The 21,586-nt window shown below is 40.7% G+C and overlaps 1 protein-coding gene across 1 annotated transcript; it reads right to left on the minus strand.

The window, feature by feature from the left end:
- Positions 1 to 3,546: 3,546 nt before the first annotated feature.
- On the minus strand, positions 3,547 to 20,538 carry hs3st3b1a (heparan sulfate (glucosamine) 3-O-sulfotransferase 3B1a). Its single transcript, XM_034711658.1, has 2 exons — positions 19,672 to 20,538; positions 3,547 to 4,268 (listed from the first exon to the last, which is right to left on the minus strand). Exons 1-2 carry the CDS (start codon positions 20,163 to 20,165, stop codon positions 3,650 to 3,652), a joined length of 1,113 nt encoding a protein of 370 aa, XP_034567549.1. The 5' UTR covers positions 20,166 to 20,538; the 3' UTR covers positions 3,547 to 3,649.
- Positions 20,539 to 21,586: the final 1,048 nt, after the last annotated feature.

The raw sequence follows: 21,586 nt of genomic DNA on the forward strand, positions 1-21,586 counted from the left end.
TTTTGTTTCACTTTTATGCAGCAGCTATGATTGTTTTCCCTTGTGGTAGCTGCCTAGTGGATGTGTGAAGTCGCTTGATGCTTTGGGCTACCAGGTGTCTATTTCCTTGTCTTCTTAACCTTCAAACAACAGCAGCCTCCTGTACAACAGCCCGCAGGGAAGTGTGCTAACAGCAATTCCCCAGATGGGAGCCTAGCAATTATAGCACCCCTCCTCTATCCCTGTAATTGCAAGGGGAGCTGCTTCCTGAGTGATCAGAATGCTAGCCTGCCACCAGGGAGACCGACTTCATCACCTCTAGCAGCCCCAGGTAAAGGAGGGTGTTCGGCTGCAGAGTTAAATAAAGGTTGTTCGTTAATAGAGTGGGATGAGTCATATTTGGCTTGAACCATAACCCTTTGCTGTGAGGTTAGCTGAGCCGTATAATGGATGGGGCAGATTGCTTGAGGCAAATGCCTGTGGTGTCTTCTAAAAATGACAAGAAGATAGAGTGCTGCAAAGTTGATTTTTGTTTGTTAGCCAACTAGGAAGTTTGCCTAACTTTGTTTTCCCTGACAAAATGCTAACTATAGCTTCTAGATAGTAACTTATTTTCAAGAACTCTGAAAAACTTCAACATTAGCATGTGGTTTACTACATTTGTTGTGGTTGTTGTTGTTGTTGCAAAAAAATTGAAAATCTATCAAGCTTTGTTAAGTAGAATACACACTTAAAGATGATCACACTGATTTTAGGCCTGATTCCCCCCTGCGACGATAGGAAGCAAAATCCTGATCTATGATAGTTCTAAAGATGATCTTTCCAGATTTTCCTGTGGTGTGGAGTGTGTTATGGGTACAGTGTGTAGAAATAGGAATATTTAGTGATATTTAATGATCAGATCCTAGACTGAAACCTACCCAGCTCGCCCACTCACCCCTCTCGTTGGTGAAACCACGGCAGCCTCTGAGGACAAGAGGCTCCTGTGATGAATGCTAAGTATGATCCTTCATCTTTCAAGTTTTTACCATCAAGAACGTCTTTTAAAACAAACTATTTTGGGTAAGGGCAACCCTAACAATCACTCATATTTCATATTCAAACTGGTGCATTTTGTGAAGCCACTGACTAAATACAAAAACACATACAGTATGTTACTAGTTTGTCTGTTCTGTTCTAATGTCAGAACATGGTGATGCAAGATGGTGCCTAAGTGGAAAGGGACCAGCTCTTATAAAAGGCTTATTCTGAGTTAACAAAAACAAACATTGTATATTCAGGTGATTATACACTAATTTAAAGATACTTACGAATATTGGTTTCAATTTCTATCAAGTTTATTCTGCTAAATGCTGCTAACTACTACACACTGCACCTAAAAATAAACATGTTTATACACCGGTTCATGATACAAATTTGGTCTAAATAGGCCATTTCTACATCCACACACACTTGCATAAAACTTCATTAGTTCTGAGGATATTATGGTTATGAGTTTTGCATAATTAGGGGTATGGCTCATTTGACTGACAGGTGGACACACTAGAGTTGTTAGCAAAGAGGCCATAGTCAGCATTTCCAATGTTGCGTAGATAGGCTTCAAAACCCTTAAAAATTCAAAACCAATGGGTTGCATCACTGAGACTGAATATGTCATAAATATCAGTTAAGATTTTAATGTGTGTGTTCATTTAAAAAAGAAAAAAAGGGCATTTCGTAAATAAAAAAAAATCCACCAAATCTCATTCCAGGATAGAACAAGTTATTTCACACCACTCTGTGGACAGATTTGTGTATTGTGCAAAAAAATAAAACTGTGCAAGGCTGTAAGTCGGAAATGTATAATTGTATCATCAGCATAACATTAATCTTCATCAAGATGACCTTCTTTTCAGGTCATAGCTTAAAAACACACAAGAAAGGTACCTCATTTTTATTTCTACCTAAAGTCGTTTAAACAGTGGCTGTGAAACCTCACCTCACTTAACACTGTGGTGTGTGAATTATCACCCTGGGACATACAGGAATGCTGGTGTTTTTTTATATGTCACTTCTCTCGATGAGAAACCTGACTCTGTGTTGTGTGTTTGTGAAGGTCATGGCAACAGAGCTCTGATAGGTCTCATGTGTGGCACCAAGAGGCAGGGCGGCAACGAAAGCTAAAAGTAGTTAATTAGCCGTTAGTCCAATGATGTGCAACATGGTTAATTAGACACAGAAGTACACCTCTCCCTGCAGGGCTCCAGAAATCAACACAGGTGAGGTGGGGAGGTGAGTGAAGAGTGACACGAGTCAATCTTTTTAACCAAGCAAAAAAATAAACTTAAAAATACCTAGTGAACACAGTAAAAGTGTTTTATTTTTTTGACTAAAAGATGAGACGCAGTTTTTCATTTTGATAAAACATTTATTTCTTACTTCATAAAAACAACATGACTGCATTTTTATTCAACTTCTCAGTCGAACCTGCTTCATTTTCATGTGTGTAAAGTGATGCATACAGCAAAAATAGTGCCTCTACAACAGCAGGGTTGCAGCACGTCATTGTGGAATGACGTCTGTTAAAATGTGGGCGATGCTTGTTTGTGAAGGTTGAATAAAACTCAACCGATTGGGAAATTTGATGAGACATTTTTGGCTCAAGGTTGGTTATTTCAACTCCTCTTCAGCTACAACTGCAAGTAATCAACAAAGATGTGGAGAAATGCTTCTGTAATGAAGTGATCTTTCACTTGTTGCTTCATTAACACACCTAGCATCAACTGTCTGAATAAAAACAAGTTGTACAAGATGGTCCATGAAAGACATTTCAGTATTAATCAATGAATGGGATTCAGTCATATGGGTTCTTTTTGGGAAGTGCAATAAATGATTAGGTGTTGTGGAGCCAGAGCAGCAGGTTTTTGGAAAATGGATAAAAACATCCCGAAAGTATAGTGCCTGAACTCGCTGTTGGATCCTAAACAGCATTCCTTTGTAGAAACGGTATGAAATGGTGGTTAAGCTGAAATATTGCAGTGGAAATTTGTGTTATTATGTTAACTTGAAGTTGGCCCAAGGGTCAACCATAAGCTAACTGCCATTAATGGATCCATGCTTTATTGAAATGCTCAAGAGATCAAGGCAGTGCCATCACTCAGGTCTAATTGACATGATGAGGAGCTATTACTGTATTGATCCACCTGCCGAGTGGCACTGGATCAGCTGAAGCCTGCATCGACCTGACTGAGTGGGTCCACAGACCTCTGAGGGTCAAGCAAATGTTAAGGGGATATTACCAGTTGTTTGTAAAGTTGGATCTCATTCAGTTAAAGGTGAAGCTAAAGAGGCATTTGGAAAAGTAAAGAAAGCAGAGTTGGTTATCCAAATGGAGCCATAAAATTTCCCACTGTGGAAAAAAGGGATATGGACCCTGCATGAAATACCCGTAAAAACATTGTGCTTTTAGAAAAATGTTCATGTACCTGATGAGAATTATAACTGGAACCAAACGTCTCTTATGCATCATGGGTTAACCTGGTTAGGCAGCTTAGTGAGTTAATATCATTGCAATAAATTATCATAAAATAGACTTCTGAAATTTTACACATCCACCAAATACTGTACATACACTGTATAACAATATCTCCAGAGTCATAGAATTGTAAAAAACACGGGCCAGGTTTGGTTCTTAATCCCAGCCAAAGTCATGGCCTGTCATGTGGTAAAACTTGCTGTTAAAGGGTTTATAAAAGTCTCTCAGCTTCTGCACCACCTCTGGGTCAATATTAGGATGGGTCCTGCCTTTGGTTTTGCCCAGGCAGTGAGGCTTGCTGGTCCCCTCGGGTCTCTTAAGGCATGGAAAGCCTTTAGCCGGGTTAAAGTGGAAATACTTCTCCGTGACTACCCTCCTGAGCCCGAGAAAGTCCTGGACACGAGCCATCTCACCTGCGGGGTCGCTAATCAGACGCTCTCCGCTAACAAACAACAGCTGCTCCATGGGGAAGTACTGGAGCCAGCGCTCAAGGTGCTTAGCATACATGCCGATTTGAACAGCGCTCCATGTGGTGTCGATCAAACCCGCTGACATGTTTTTGAACGTCAGGCTCTCGAAAGAAGGAATGTCTGGCTTCTTGGAGCGAGTCTGGGTGTAGTCTGAAATCGCCCGGGTGACAGGATCCCGGACAACTACAATCAGCTTTGTGTCTTTAGACATGGTGTAGATTCGAGCTGGGACTTCCTTGGTGACATAGTAGCTGGGGGTCTTCTCCATGGTCAACTGGCCGTCTGCAGACTTTGGCATCAGTTCCCTGCAAAAGACACCAACACATCAGTCAATACATGCACTATATATTGCATTCATCTCTGCAATGCCAGCATGTTTAAAGCTAACAGCCAAAAGAAAGTTCCCATTCGTGAATATGTGATTAACAGTGACACAGAGGCTACAAATCTGGTTTTAAGTAATGTCAGGTCGGAGCTAGTCAATCATCATTAAGGAAACAATCGTGGATAACATTAACAGAGTAGGTGAGTGTTCTCAAGTGATAGGAACTGGTGGATAGAGCAGGAGTCTGTTCAATAATCTGTGATCGCATGCCAGCACAACACACAGTCCATGACATGTTATAAATGTAGACCCTGAAGGAAGACATTCATCTCCTGCTGCTGCATTTAATCTACCTTAAGACCTCAATCCTCTTTCAAACCCCACAATCCCCCCATTGAAATATTCCACACCTTCATTACATTATACAAAGGATGGTTTAACTATGTATAGGCGGTATTGTGCTTCTTAATGTCAGGCCAAGACAGACGACTGTGATTTCCTCTTTCTCCTCATGTTTGTCAGTGATTTGGTGGAAAATTTTAAGATCTGGAGAGGCCTTGCATTCCTTAAGAGAAAATGCAAAGCTTTGAAGCTGTCAATTCCCATAACCTCATATTCATCTTGACCCTGGATGGCTCTGGTTGATCATAATATAGCCTGTTAACTGCAGCCCTGCCTGGATAATGGCTAAAGTAAGCCAAGAGGGATTAGGACTAAGCCAAACACGCTGGAGCATTAGAAACTGGTTGACTGCCTTGTTGGCTGGCTGGCTGGATGGCTGGCTTGTCTCTGGAGAGAGACAGAGAGAGATATGTAGCCGAGACGATCAGAGTCGCTGGTAAGTAGTTAATCCATGAAGACATTCAAGTGGTGAACGCAATACCACAAACTCCTGCGCAGCTGAATGCAACTTTAGGCATTCATTTTATGAGAGTGTGGAAGAAGTCACCTGCATACTTTTTTCATTGTGAATACAAAATGTAATTATTCACGTGAACATGTGCCATCCTGTGTGGCAAAGTTTGGCAGTATTTTTCTCTAGAAAACAAGAACAAGCTGTAAGAAGGCTGTATCTAGTTAAACTGGAATATCACTATCTAACAGGAGAAGTGTGTCACCAGCGTTGACATGTGGATGTGAATCCGCATGGAGGATTGAAAGCTGGTGGTGCTAGCTCTGCTAATGTTAGCCACATTCTGCAAACCAGTTTGACATAATTTGCCTTCAGAAATGGGGATCCATGTTTGTTAATTATGCTCTATTTTGACCGCATTATGGGTGTTTTCTGACATTTAGACTAACCACTTGCATGGATTAAATTTATGTTGAAACAACCAGGAAACTAGTTGCTTGGAAAATCCCTCATGAATACAGTTTACCTTTTTGATACATTTAGGAATATCTCATGGCCTGTTTTTATAAATCTCCCGGCAGTAGTTATTTAGCATATTATATCAATGTACTTGCAACTATTGTGTTGCTTTTAATCATACCATATCATATCATGTTTCCAACAACCAACATCCCTTGACAGCATCGACACATAGAACACACAGAGGCAACAAAGTAAAAACAGTACTTGGTACATTTTCTTTTGCTTGGTATATAGCACAGGTGAAACCTACCCTCTGCAACCTATACAATCAAGTTACTATATTAATGTCTGTTTATACTGGTAAAGATTTTCAGTCCTGGAACAAACTACCAGCTCACATTAGGGAGCTTGAGAACTATGGTACCTTTAAAAAGACAGTTAAACATTGGTTAAAAACAAACCAGTCATGCACACATGAATAATCTGTTTTCTCACTTGATGCCCGTTTGCGGGGGCTTTGGACTCACCTTCCATCCTGTTTTATAATGTCACAAACGTTTTGTATGTAAAATCTGTTTGTAAGTCAGTTCATGTAGTGTCCTGTTAACTGTTTGTGACATCCTGTAGTTTTAAAACTTGTTGTTTCATGTTTTATGTGAGTACCTGCCTTAGGACTATGGATGAAATTTAGCTATTGTGCTAATTTCGGCATATTTACATTGAGGCATACTGTTGAAATGTTGATTAATGTGCATTGTCCTAATAAACTCAAATAAACTCAAATTAAATTGAATGAAATTAAAAACAGTGCATTTTTAGGTATTAAGGATTTAGAAGTTATAGTAAAATCTATATGAAAATGTACAGTCATGGCCAAAGTTTTGAGAATGACACAAATATTACATTTTCACAAAGTCTGCTGCTTCAGGGTTTTTAGGTGTTTTTGTCAGATGTTTCTATGGTATAATGAAATACAATTAGAAGTATTTCATAAGTATCAAAAGATTTTATTGAGAATTACACAGAATTCATGCAATAAGTCAATATTTGCAGTGTTGACCCTTCTTTTTCAAGACCTCTGCAATTCTCCCTGGCATGCTGTCAATCAACTTCTGGACCAAATCCTGACTGATGGCAGTCCATTCTTGCATAATCAATGCTTGGAGTTTGTCAGAATTTGTGGGTTTTTGATTGTCCACCCGCCTCTTGAGGATTGACCACAAGTTCTCAATGGGATTAAGATCTGGGGAGTTTCCTGGCCAAGGGCCCAAAATCTTAATGTTTTGTTCCCCGAGCCATTTAGTTATGACTTTTGCTTTATGGCAAGGTGCTCCATCATGCTGGAAAAGGCATTCTTCATCACCAAACTGCCCTTGGATGGTTGGGAGAAGTTGCTCTCGGAGGACGTTCTGGTACCATTCTTTATTCATGGCTGTGTTTTAGGCAAGATTGTGAGAGAGCCCACTCCCTTGACCGAAAAGCAACCCCACACATGAATGGTCTCAGGATGCTTCACTGTTGCAAGAGACAGGACTGATGGTAGCGCTCACCCTCGTCTTCCTCCGAACAAGCCTTCCTCCAGATGCCCCAAACAATCGGAAAGGGGGATTCATCAGAGAAATGACTTTACCCCAGTCCTCAGCAGTCCAGTCCCTGTACCTTCTGCAGGATATCAGTCTGTCCCTGATGTTTTTACTGGAGAGAAGTGGCTTCTTTGCTGCCCTCCTTGACATCAGGCCTTCCTCCAAAAGTCTTCGCCTCACTGTGCATGCAGATGCACTCACACCTGCCTGCTGCCATTCCTGAGCAAGCTCCTGCACTGGTGGTGGCCCGATCCCGCAGCTGTAACACCTTCAGGAGACGGTCTTGGCGCTTGCTGGACTTTCTTGGGCGCCCTGGAGCCTGTTGGCAACAATTGAACCTCTCTCCTTGAAGTTCTTGATTAATTCGATAGACGGTTGACTGAGGTGCAATCTTACTCGCTGCTATAAACTTCCCTGTTAGGCCCTTTTTGTGCAATGCAATGATGGCTGCACGTGTTTCCTTGCAGGTAACCATGGCTAACAGATGAGGGACAATGGGTGTCATGCACCATCTTCCTTTTAAGTGTCCAGTCACTCAATCATGACAGATTGATCGCCAGCCTTGTCCTCATCAACACCCACACCTGTGTTAATGTGTGTGACACCTGTGTGTCATTGAAATTATGTTAGCTGGTCCTTTTGTGGCAGGGCTGAAATGCATTGGAAATGTGTTTTTGGTGATAAAGTTAATTTTCAAGGCAAAGAGGGACTTTGCAATTAATTGCAGTTGAGCTGATCACTCCTCATAACATTCTTGAGTACATGCAATTGCCATTATAAAAACTGAAGCAGCAGACTTTGTGAAAATTAATAGTTGTGTCATTCTCAAAACTTTTGGCCATGACTGTAGTTGGAGTTAAAGTGGTGTCAACTCACCTCCATGCAACATTCTATATGAAATACTTTGAAGGTTTAGGTTGTATTAAACTGCATTTTAAAAGTATGTGTACGCATGCAATCTAATTCTACAAAACCACAGAGAGCAGACTTTACAGAATATTCTAAGGGGTGAATCAACTCTCCTCTTCCAGGGACACTAAAGTGTACCATTATTGAGTAGAGAATTTTAGCATGTATAGCAGGTGTATTGAGTTCGGAATAGAATATTGTGTTTTCTATTTCCTTTTGAAACTAAGAACACAGGTATATACAAGTTTAAACTCTCTCCTAGCTATTAATGATTCCACACTATGAATAATATATGTATAACTGCATGTATACAGAGCGTGCCTGTGCAGTATTTCTTATATAGGTGTGTTGGAGAGCCGCTCAATATTTTCTGGGGAACACCACATCAGTCCATGTATTCTTGCCTTGCCTAGTAGCAGGGAAATGGATTCACATGCTTCGCTCCTGCATTCAACAGATTTATTTATTAACTACATCAAGCTTACATTGTGGTCTGTGCAGTCCTCTACAAGGGGAATATATCTCAATGTAGTACAATAAATAGTAAAAAAGTAAGAGCAGTGTGCAGATATAATCTCCTTCTGCAGAATATAAGGAAGGTTAAAATAGTGATGTGCATCAATCCCCAATGTGCCTCATGCTGTCAGTCAAAGTGTCGTTAAAGTGATTACAATAATTTCCAACCATCTGTTGGTACTCGCTCAAAGAGCCACAATACCCCACGCCAAAACCCAGCAGCTTTCATCTTACAAATTTATGTGGTGGAAACGAGCAGAAAAATGGTCTGCAGGATTTCCCTGCACTGAGCACTGGGAAAAAGCCTCAGTGATTATGGGAAACGTAGGCATCACCCATACCTCATTAGCGCCACACAAACACAACCTAATGTCACCTGCTCCTATTTGCTTTTCCACGGAGGCCTTAGGTCTTTCACATTTAACCCACTTTTATTCTCGCTTAGAGCCTTATCCACTATAGTATGGAGTGGAAAAAAACTCACACCTACTCAAGGTATAGGTATGAGAGACACAAACAACTCTATCAGAGCCCTCTGCAATTATCCCTAGCATTTCTTGGATACGCACAAGCACAGCGCTGTAGGCCTTTCCTGGGGGCCTCGAGGGACACAAAAACTTACTACCAATCAAACTTTCCACTTAGTCCCTGAGCAAAACAATCTGTGTGAGAAGAACATGCATTATTCATCCTTGCAGAGACAGAGCAGGGGAGAACATCTCTGACTGAGCAGGGAGTGAGAGCGGTGCCTTAGGGGGCAGATGTAGCAAGCTTTCACATTTGTTCTGCTTAATAAACAATGTTGCCTGGAACCAATAGGTTTCAGTGCATCCCCATCTATCAATCAGCCATGCAAAGGCATCATCATTGAGCTTCAAGACAACAAAAAGTAGTCCTATGTCTGGAATCGAGCCACAGTGGGATGACTTTTTGCCCTTTCATGAATTTTGAATATTTCACTTTAACTTTGTGAAGCTAAAAACACTGTTTTACTCTAAAGGTGTAACATCTAAGTGTGCTGGTAATGCATTTCCAAAGTCAAAAAGTAAGCAGCCTAAGCTTAAGAGAGTTTCTACTTTTAATTAGTGAACTAAAAATAAACCTATAGTAATGGCTGTGCCAACACATAAACATCCTCTGCCCTCTAACCTGTCCTTTTCAACTTGCATGAGAGCAGCAGGGTTGAGGAGATAACGGAGAGGAAGACTGTTTGTGAATGAGATAAAGCAAGAGAGGCAGGAGTGGAAGGAGCGAAGAGAGGATTAGATGGAATCAGGTGCACTGCTGGAGGTTTGGGACAGCAGGCTCGACCCCTCTGACCCAGAAGCCTACTGAAGTTTCAAGTCACAGCCCACTTTAAACGCTGCGTCTGCAGCTTTCATGCAGCACAGGATACCTAACCCCTGCTGCAACCTAGAGAGATATTAATCCAGGACTGATGTGTTGTTGTAATTTTCCCTGTGTTTTGTCTGCTGGGCAGTCAGGTGTGTCCATTAAACAGGCTGCTGGCGAGACAGCGTTTGAAATCTGGTGCCGTGTTTACGTTCACTGTTATCAGGTAGCAGGTTCAAAGGTAGGAATTACAACGTAGCTGTGTGTGGCTATGTGCTCAGCTGCAGGATGATGCCCTCAGTAATAAGTTCATGACAGAGAGGGACAAGGACGGTTGAGAAAACTCCAGTGAGGCTTACTTTTTTTAGTATCCAGCACTATAATGCTTGACTGACTCTAATTTGCAACTATATTTCAGCTTTCAGACCACAGTGACAAAAGACTGACTTATAAAAAAGCCACAGCATTATCTAATGTCATGATGGGCTCTTATCTTACACTGCAGCTCTTAGAGAGGTGAGCTACTGTGGGAATTGTTCCTGTTCTCAAAGATGAGGGGAGGAGAGGTGGTGGTATGCAGCCACTTATAATAATCAGACAGATACACTGTGAGATGAGTTCCAGACAGAAATCAAAAAGGAAAGTATCTTCAGGAGAGTCGCTCTTTGGTCATTGCAGCCCGTCTTATTGTACGTGTGAAAGTCATTGTCATTATTCTCTGCACTCAGGACCTTTCATTATGACGTTGAGCAGGATTCAGTATCTCAACAGCATTCCTAAACAGCAATGATAGTGCAGAATATGCCTTACCCCCTATCCTGTGTTATTACTGTCAGTATGCAGAACTCAAGGCCACCTGGCTGTCTGATGGAGACAGGCCCAGTTTGAAAAGAGGAGCAGGGGGGACAGTGTGTGAGCAATCCTGGCTTCCCTCACACAACTGTCAGCCTTGCATTAACACATAACCACTCTGACAGTCAGGCTGTTTATAGAACCAGCAAGCACTTTTTACATCAAGGAGGTGATGCTTGAAAAATATAAATTGATAATCTTGCTAGATTATTCTACACTCTTTGTGAGAGTGATTGAAGAGTCATTAGGATCTGTAATACACAATGAAGCTGGTATCCGAGAGGTGAGGTTCATTGCCAAATAGTGTGATCCATCTAAGTCTTGTTGCCAGGTGTTTTATTGTAAAATGTTGTCTGATTCTTATTTTGGATGACCACCTGAGGAGAATAATAGACAGGTGTGACTAAATGATTCAAAATGTAAGTCGTTGTGAGCTAGAATATGTTTCTTTGATCAAGAGCTTACAAGAAAAGCCTGTCTCAGCAATAAAAAAGAAATGCAAACACTGAAGTTAGTCTGCAATATGTTGCAGGAGTGTCTCTAGTGGTGGCCTGAGGATGGTATCGGCCACCCATTATCTTAAATGTAGCTTATTATACACTGCCTGCCTCTAACGCCTCATCCTTAATGTATATTACAGAGGTGTAGTGGTCCATCAATCAACCAAGCTTCATTGTACTGCACTTTTCATGCAAATCAAAGTGCAACTTTGAGCACTTAGCAAAGTGATTTACAAGTTTTTAAGAATTTTGCATGACAAATTAATACAGTGCTACTCAACTGTGTAATTTTTTTAACTTACAAAGAAGAATGTAACAACTTTATGATACCTTAATAAGAAGTCAAAATAGATGAGAGTACTGATCAATCTATGCTTTTCTGACATATGAGTGACGGACCAGGCATAAGTCAGTGCTCAGACTGGGAACCAAGTGCTTATGTAAGGCCGAAGACAACAAGTCTGGAGGTGAGGAGTCAGTAAAAAAGTGAGCTTCCAACAACTTTGAAGCCTGCTTCTCATCTGAGTTCAAAGCAGTGGACTTGAGCTGCTTTAGGTACTACCATACATCTTACCTAACTGTCAGAGGGAGGGTTGAGTTGTGGTTAAAATGTGCTCCAGGTTTTGACAAGGATGAGAAATAGAAAAGACAATGTTCATCTCCTGCTCTTTAGGAAAAGAACAATACAAAGCACATTCCAGTGATATTTGGGGTTTTAATGCGTTATCATGATTTGTGTGTTTTGTTCTGTGGTAAAACACACCTATGATGATGTCAGACTTTATGTGTAAAGAGATAAGAAAACCCGTTCTCTGCATGTAATTTATGTCTCCCCTGCATGTGGTGGTTGCTACAATTAGATAATTCCCCACAGACGCACACTGGTCTGAGAGCATCTGCAAAAGCAAACAAGACTTCAAAGAAGCAAAACAAAGATGGCTGGGCCAGATTGGTGCTTTCTATAGTTGCTCTGACTTGCTGTCAGGCAGTCTCAGCTGAGGAGAAAAAGACAGAGGCAGGAAACAACACATTCTCTCTGAAGATACTACAAAAGGCAGAGATGAGGAAGTCAACAACTCAAGGGGATAAAATGGAGTGAACTTGTTTTGTTTCGGTGTTTCTAAAGTGCTGTAATAAGTGCTGTGGTTTGACAAATTGCCTCAAGCTAAAGCCCAGGGGGTTGTTGCAGCAAATTAAATCTTCAATCTCCAGAAAAGAGAGGAGGTACACATTACCAGTATTGACAATCAAGCAGACTGATTCTTGGAAAGCTTGCATCATGTTAGTCAATTGGAGGTAAAGAAATAACATGAACTATTTTTCCTTAGCAGCACCTAAAGTTTTAAAGTGCAAGGTAGTATGGTTTCTGGAAATATTTTAGGAATGTTTGAAACAACAGCAAGCATATGTGATTTTTTTGGTCTTTGAAGCATCTCATTATCAACAGTCTTCCCTCCTTTTCCTGTCAGAGTGCTGACGCATTAGTTTAAGCGTGGGGATACCTATATCGAGAGCTTTCTCACTTTCACCAATCCCCCTGTGTCCTTTGCAAAGAGGTAAAAGTGTCGAGTAAGCAAAATGCCACCGTGGACTCAACTGAACCTACTCTTGGGAAACACAACTTTCCACACAGAGATCTCTGAAAGTCAACTTTCAGGCTAAAAAGCTTAAGTGTAGTGTTTGAGTCTTTTCTTGGGCCAGTTCCAATGAATGCTCTTTCTGATGAACCCCCTGCTGGGCTTCGTCAAAGGGCACTTTCACCCTTCTGAGCACATTTGCATACAAAGTGAAGGCAGAGAAAACATGTTTCACACTAATTGTCTGCTCCTTTATTGTCAGGGTTAATGCAGACCTCAGGGGTTCTCCAGCATCCCCTTTCATTGAGCTCTATAATTCTGTTGCACTTTCTAAAGACTCACTTTAAATTTACTGCCCTCTATCTGCCACTGGCCTGCAGTAAGCCTCCCCGGGGCTCTGAGGAGGATTAGACCATCTTCTCTGACACCCTCAGTGAGTTATAAGACAGTCACTTATTGTTCTATATATGGAACCTCGAGAGGAAAACTGCAATTAATTCACACCCACTTTATACAGAGGGGCTTGATTTGTGCAGTAGATTAAGAGTTAACATGCCAAAATAAGACTTGCATTCGGAAATTGGGATGCTGTTAAAAAAGGAGGGGCCAAGGAGTTGTCTGTGTGTAAGCATGCACAATCCTCCTCTTTTCCTGCCCAAAATGTGCTGCTTTGTGGTTGGGGTCCTGCTGTGCTCGGGGGGCCTCTCCTCAATGTGGGGCTCCCACAGGATGGTTCAGCAGACCTCCAGCAGGATGGACACACCAATCACAGAAGATAAATGCTGTGGGCACAACTCAATACCACCACAGGAGCAGATAAGCCCACCCAGTGGACCGCTCCTCTCCCCTGGCTCCCACAAACCATCATAGTCTGGGGGCACTGGAGTGAAACATATGGGACAACAAATCAACAGACATCTTCATCAGGCCTGGAGCTCTTAGCTCATCATAAAGACTTCAAACAGGACATCGGAGAGCAGGATGAAAAGTTTTATTCAGCCAGACTTGATATAAAAATGCTCTGTTATCAATCTCTATAGGATGCTGCCATATTGGAGGGAAGACTTTTGGGTTTGACACAAATTCAACTAATCCTATATTTGGCCTGTCGACCTATTTCCCCCAAGGGTGTCGAAATGTACATCACCATCATTCTTTTAACATTCAAATATTGATCCATTAAGATCTGCAAAGATATAAACATCAGAGGTAGGGATGACCACAATTAATCGATTATCGATTAATTGATTGTTAAGAAATTACTCGAAACACACATTTTTGTTATCAATTTTCCATCACGTGGAACAAACATCATGTGGTCTCATATTACACTCATCTATCAGGGAGGTGTTTTAAGTTTAAAGCATGTTTCAATGTGAATCAGCAGCTTAAGGTGTTGCGCACAGCGGAGACGCTCAGCTGGCGGCTGCGGCTGCACGTCAGGTCTCCACGTGCGCTTTTTAAAAGAGGATCAATACACAACTGCTGCCAACAACGACACGGACACAAAGGTTGACAGCTTTAAACAGGAAATTTCCCACCTTTGGATACAAAGGCAACAAACAGGTGGGAAATTCTGGTACGCTACGTTTGCAGATCAGCAACATCAGAGCCGTCTGAGCTTTCTCCTGATTATGACCCGGTTGCGCTCCTGGCTGACATCTGACCTTACACACATGTTTATTTTTCTCAATAAGAACGAGTAGACAAAACTGGACACTGTGAGTCTGAAGTACTTTTCTGTCAGTATTATGAGCCTTCACTTTATAAGATTATGTCCGCGGAGAATATTTTAATGAGCCTGATCGTTGATATTCTGCGTGTCAAACATGTTACCCGTATTCAATCCCATCAGTTATTTGCATTTTGTTGCTGTAGAAAATAAAATTTAGGAGGAAAACAACGTATTTGGCATTGTTTTTGACGTAAGAATAATAATGTTTTTTCTTATCAATTAATCGATAATTGATCGTTAACATTTCCAAAAATCGATCATGGAAAATACTTAAAATGTACATCCCTAATCAGAGGATATGGTTTATTATTGTGTCTGTTTTTATGTCGACTGACCAATCACAGCCTGTGCTTCAAACATTCAGGCTCTGTTACTGATGTTACAACAATGAGAAAGTTACCCTGTCTCTTCACATCGATTTTTGCACAGCACCAAAAAAGATGAGTAGAACACAAAGGCCTCTTTCACATATAAACTCCTAAAATTCAAAAAATGTTTCAGAAGCTGTGCCTCCTGAATTTTCTGAAGCTGCTCCTTCACTGTCATCCCTCCCAGCAGGAAGTCTCCCCTGCCAGACAAGCGGGTTGGTGAAAGGGGGAATATGTCTGTCATGAGGCAGGACATGACATCAAAAGCACACTGCGATAGCAACAGTGCTTAACTGTGGATGACGCAACAATGTGATGGTTGGTTTTATTCATCCTGTTACGTGTCACTTTTCTGGGTTTGCATTGGTCACATGATGTAAACGTCATCTGCCCACGTGCTCACTCACTGTGAATTTTCCTAATGATTTACTGCAACGCTCTCACATCAGCTCACCCCAACGTCACACAGAAATTTCACTGGCAGAAAAAGTCAGGCAGAAAATTACAGCTGTTTGCATTCATAAATGGAGCCCACCCCAAAACAGAAAAACAAACATTTTTGAAACAAGTTTTGAGGAAGATTTTGGAGTTCTGTGCATGTGTGAATACAGTTAGAGACTGTATGAAACATGGACACGGTCTCTTTTTTATATATATAACAGGCTGCAAACATGTTAAAAGCCTGGTTTATACTTCTGTGTTGACTCTACGCCATAGCTACACTGCAATGACCAGCACTACCATAAGCACAACAACATACTTGTGCACTGGAGTGTGTTTGCTCTGCAATACTCTATGCATAGTTCTATGCTAGTCATATCCCGAGTTTCTGATTCTGCTATGTTCTTCTGCTTGTGAAAAGGAACCAATGCGATTCTAAGGGTTTTATCCAAGCATACAATGTTGGAGTAGGAGCTGATAAATGTTGACCAGCTGGAGTTATTACAAAGAAGAAAAGAGAGGAGATTTAATGTACGGCCATTGTGATAATAGATAATAGAACTGTTGTAAATACAGGATATTACGATGCTACCCAGCAGACCAATCATAGAGCTTACAGTCTGCTGTGTTTCAACGCGTTGTTACATGTTTGTGGAGTTGAACGCCAGGCCACATGTGTAAGCAGGGCATAAAATTAACACCAGCCAAGCGCCAATCGTGGGTAAAAAATTAGTTTGGCGTATAAAACAAAAACACACAACTGCCAGTGGCCGATGGAAAATTTTGTATTGCATGTGAGGTTTATTTTCATACTTTCATATGCCCATTTCTGCTGACTGTCAGGCTATTTTGACCCTCGCGGTGCGCTGTACTTGTGTTGTGATTTGGTACGTCGGAAATGGCGTGACGTCAGCTACTGGAGTTCTATTCATTCCCTTTGCTTGAAGAAGCACGTCAGGAAGAGCGTTTCGAGGAAGATGTGGCAACAAGACACAAAAAGGATAAACAAAGAGGCAGGAGACGAAAAGAAGAGGAACAGACAGCTATATGGAGCAATGTCACTGTACGACGCTTCAAAGAAAACCGGAAAATTGACGAGGCTGGCCAACCTCGGTCCTGGCTGACTTACGACCCGACAAAACACACCATGAGCTGCAGCTTGTGTCGCAAACACACCAAGGAACACTTAAGCATTCTTTAAGTGATGCTTGAATTGGATTTTCATGATAAAACGTATGGTAATTATTTTAAATCAAATAAGGCATGATTTTTTATTTGGCCGGTGTAAAATATTTTTGGCCGGTACAATTTCAGAAGTCACTAGCCAATGGCAGATGAGTTAAAAAGTTAATTTTACGGCATGTGTGTAAGCTTCTGCATAGGTACAGGAATACACCAACCTACTGTGTATACTACAGTGTAGATTCAAGGTATAAACATTCTTTATTCTGCTCTGAAAATGGGCAAAGCAGATTTGCACTTCTACATTGGCTTCATTTTGGAACACAGGTTCAGCTGTAAAAGCATAAACATTATAAACCACATGTAGATTCTCTTTGTGAATACAGATTGGAATGCAGCACAGGATTGCCAGTTTGTATTGCAATGTACTACGATGATTTCATTCTGTTTGTACACATTTGATTGATGTCCTGACAGAAAATGTTGCAAAGAGATCTCACTCAGCCAATAAATAGCTCTATAAGAGTGTTTGTCCCAGATGCTTGCATTAAATTAATGATATGCTACACAGGCAAAACATTTTTTAAAAGCCTTTAAATTGCACCTTGCGTCAACATTTTTAAAAAAGCTGCATCATTAAGCATTTTAGGCTGCAACGGAAGCCTGCCAGAGGTCTTACAGGGACAGATTTATTACATTGACTAGCAGGCACAGTTTTCGAGAAGACACACAAAACCAGGCAAGAAGTTTTAAGAGCACTGCTAAATGATCATTAAGCACTGACTCAATGTCAGGGTGCCCTGCTGTAAGGGGTCAACCTGTGGCACAGTGCTCTTACTGTGACAACTCAAGCCAAGCAGTTTTAATTAGCCAGCTCACCTCTATGGGAAAAGAAGCCTTCATTATGTTTTAAGATGACACACATTCCCACATCAACTGTCTGTGTGATGAGTAATCTATCACCACTCTGAAGAAGTGGTTGTCAGGTCTCAATTATATCCTCTGCTTCAGCTCAATAATATTTAAACTTTTTCATCTTTAATGAGAACTTGTCGTTCTTTTTAGATGGTGCTCTTTCACAACCAAGAGCTTGGTTGAGGTGATGCTTGCCAACACAAGCATCACCTGTTCATTGTCAAACCAGCAGGAATACTCATTTGAATTAGTTAAAAGTCTTCATTAAATTTTATTCTTGTTGCTCAGTCTTTCGAGACAGACAAAAGGCCTCTCTTCACAGACTGATCATTTTAAAATGCCCCAAACCTGTCCGGAAATTCTTAAAGGAGCTTTAGCGAGAAGTCCTTTGAACAATGCTTGGCTTCCCCTATTGTATCTCTATGGAGCCAGCTTTGAAACAGTGTCTCGATCCTTTGACATTGCCTCTTAATCCCTCGGATCAGTCAGATGGACACTTGAAACAGCAGAATCTCTTATTATCTCCTATTAACAATGTGCTTGCTCTGATGTAAAGCACTGACTGGCGAAGCATTTCCAGGGAGGTTTTTGGGAACATAAAAGATCAATAATTTCCTAGAAAAAAGTGGGTTTGTTTATTTCCACTAAGAGAAGCAATTTGCGTAACTTTGCAGCTGAGTCAATAGTAAAGAACTTGCATACTGACACATATGGTACAAGGACAACAGTTGCCATGGCAGAGAAGACAATGAAATGTTACGTTAAAGGGTGCTAAAGATGTAAGCAGCCCTGGATTTCTGATGTCTGCCTTTGACATTGAAGCCTACTCAAACTGAAGATAAAAAAACAAAACTGCTGCTGCTGATCAATACCCCAGAATTTATAATCTTGGATTAAAATCTTGCCTGCTCAAGGATGCCGGCATGATGTAACTTGCTGACTCCAAAACCATAAACCAAAGGGCTGTTTCTTTGAAGTGCATCTAGAATTCAAGTCATCGTTTTCTACCTGCTGCCCCTCTCTGCTAGAAAACCTTGATGAGTCTGGATCCAAAGACAGATGGAGAAAAATTCTGCGAAGTCAGAGTGAAGGTCGGGCAAACAAGCAGGAAAATCGATTGTGCTTTGTAGATTTTTATGATGGAGAAGTTGAAAAGTACGAGTCTAAGTCTTTTTTAGAAATGTGGGAATGCTGTTTGAGTATTATTGTGATTGCAGCTGCTGTTATACTTATGCATTCTCTGTATTGCTCTCTACTCAATCAATAGCAATATGCAGTACATTGTAACTACTTACTACCAATTTGTTTGTTATTCAGAAATCTTGTTTTGTTGTTGCGTAGCCTCAGGCCTTAAGCATAAACTTGTGGAAAAAAAATCAATAATCAAGGTAATCAATGTCAAACTGTGAACAGATTTGGTCTCTGGTTTAATAATGAGCTTACAAGAGGGATTTAAAGTACGCCTTAGTTTTTTTTCCAAGAATAATAGAAATAAATGAATAGCAAGTCTCTGCACAATCAAACCCTGCTTCAAAAACTTGACTTCAAAAGTCTAGTCTACTAATCAGCCATAATCTACCAGCATGGTCATATGATGCACTGCACAAAATCATTGCTATATTTTCCTACTTTCTATGCTCTAATTCATCTCAGCTTGAACACATGATGACCTCCCAGGGAACTTGGTAAAATATAACTTGATTTCACAGATTAGTTCCACACCTCTTTTGCTGGTACAGACAATATATTATATGCCTAAACCACTTCTCATGAATGCATTTAATAGCTGTTATATCATATCAGTTAATGGGGAAATGAGAGTAAACTTTAGGGGGCAAAGTCTCTATTTAAAGTGTAAACTGAGCTATTTGTTCAGCCTGTCACAACCACATGTTGAGAAGTGATTTGTAATTTTATTACACCTATTACTGATTTGATTACTGTTTTATAGCCTGTTTATCATTTCAAACGAGGAGTGTGATAGTCAGAGCATGATTACACATTTTATATTCCGGATTTGAGTTATGATTAAGAGTCTATGTGCCTTTCAGCAATTGGCACCATGGCAGTTTATATTGAATAAATATAAATGATGACCAGCAGACCCCAGTTGACATTGTTTTTGGTCACGTTTCATAACAACAAATGAGGTAGATACCTGTACCACTCCAGCCCCTTGTCGTAGTTGCGGTCGAAGAAGTGCGGCTCTGCTCCCACCGCTCTGATGTCCGGATGCAGGCGCAGAAACTCCAGCAGCGCCCGGGTCCCTCCTTTCTTCACCCCGATGATGATCGCCTGGGGCAACTTTTTACTTTCCGACTCATTGAAGAAACCTGACATGGCATTATCATCCAACGCCTTCGCTTCGCCTTTAATTTCATCCCAGTCCTCTCCTCTGCTGTCCAAATCGTTCTCGTTATTCAGTAAGTCCCTGGACGCCCTGAGAGAAGACTCCTGATTGTCAACTTCTACCTCGTTATCGTGTCTGTTCCCCGAGCCGTACGCTCCATTTGGCATCGTGGAGCAGTAGCCAACACAACAATAAATCATATACACCCAAAGGGTCAGCATTATGCAGAAGACGAAGAGTTTGTTTTTCACGTGGGATGATGGCACAACATGTAGGCTGTGTAGAATCGGACTATATTCCATAGGACCGCCGTGAAAAAGTTATATTCCAGTTAACAGGCATTTTGGCACAGGCGCATCACTCCTCTACCATGACTCAAATCCTTCCACAAAACACAGAATATAGTGAACATGGAAAAGTCATAAACTGTGTGGCGCACGTTCACCTCCTGCTGCAACTCCAAATCTGCTCAGAGCGCAGAGTAAATATTTTTTTCTTTAAAGTGAAGAAAAAACCTGATATGAAAAGAAAGAAAAATCACAAAAATGTATTAAAAAAATATCGGCAGGTGAGCGTCACGCGCTTCAGGGACGGAGTTTGTCTCCCATCACTTGCGCTCAGTGTGTGAGCACTCCCAGAGCACCACCAAGATATCTACACCCAGCAACAATCTGTCAGGATACAGCGGAGGCTGCTTCCGGTAGAGCCTTTCAATGTAAAGTAAAATAATGAGCTACAAAGAAACACATTTTAAATTAGAAAATAAATCCTTTACTATAATATCCCCCTCTTTTTGGTTTGCATTTTTTTCTTATTCAATTTATGTTCAGGTTTTAAAGGCTGTTATAGATTCATTCTACTTTTCTGTTTTCTCCAACTCCTACTAATTAGTAGGTATACAGATAAATAGTAAGAGATCAATATTTGTTTTTATGCACCAATATGCTTATTCCGTATAGGCCAACATTCACCATGCAATATTCCTGATTTGGATTGTGTTTCTGACATATTTACGCATACTATTTGGGTTTTTTTTATACCCTATTGCATCCTAAATCAAATCTTACACATATAGCAATAAAAATTCACTCTTTGTGCACATTATATAAAAAGGTGATTTATTGAGCTTGACTGCTGGTTCATGTTTTAATACATAGCCTAATCCCACAGTTGGCTTCAACTGCAGACACGTTGTTCGTCTTTGTTTAGGGGTTATTAACAACGGATTTCTCTCGATGTTTGGCAAATTAAACAATTTTTAAAAGTTTGTTTTATACCTGAAGCTGACGCTCGTTATTTGAATTTTTAAAATTACGTTCACCACGGTGTCGTTTTGGCGTTATTTTTTGTAGCTTGACGCAGCTATTAGAAATACGGGAGTGGAAATGAATGACCATGCGAGAGCTGAAGTAAAGGCATCTAAAACAGCTAACAGACTTTTTAATGTAACACACTGAAATGCATCAGATGTAGAACGACTAAACTTTTACTTAATACACAAACATAAGATAACAAGTATGTCATTCTGCCTACCTGTATAATAGAAATAAAAAGTATTCTGTAAACTTCAGCATGTTCCACAATAAATTTTATGTCTTTTTTTTAAGATTTTGTGGCAAACATAACACAAATATACCGCCTTTTGTTATACCAGGGGCAGCAGTTTAATCTGTGGTGATTTGGCTTGTGACCAAGAGAGATGTTGGTTCATGTTTGGGTACAG

Source organism: Notolabrus celidotus, chromosome 20 (genome assembly GCF_009762535.1).
Source record: "Notolabrus celidotus isolate fNotCel1 chromosome 20, fNotCel1.pri, whole genome shotgun sequence".
Classification (NCBI taxonomy): Eukaryota; Metazoa; Chordata; class Actinopteri; order Labriformes; family Labridae; genus Notolabrus; species Notolabrus celidotus.

Coding starts and splice junctions, on each gene's coding strand:
- hs3st3b1a (XM_034711658.1), bottom strand. CDS start 20,165: ATGGAATATAGTCCGATTCTACACAGCCTACATGTTGTGCCATCATCC. Junction 4,269..19,671: donor AAGGGGCTGGAGTGGTACAG/GTATCTACCTCA, acceptor TGTCTTTTGCAG/GGAACTGATGCCAAAGTCTG.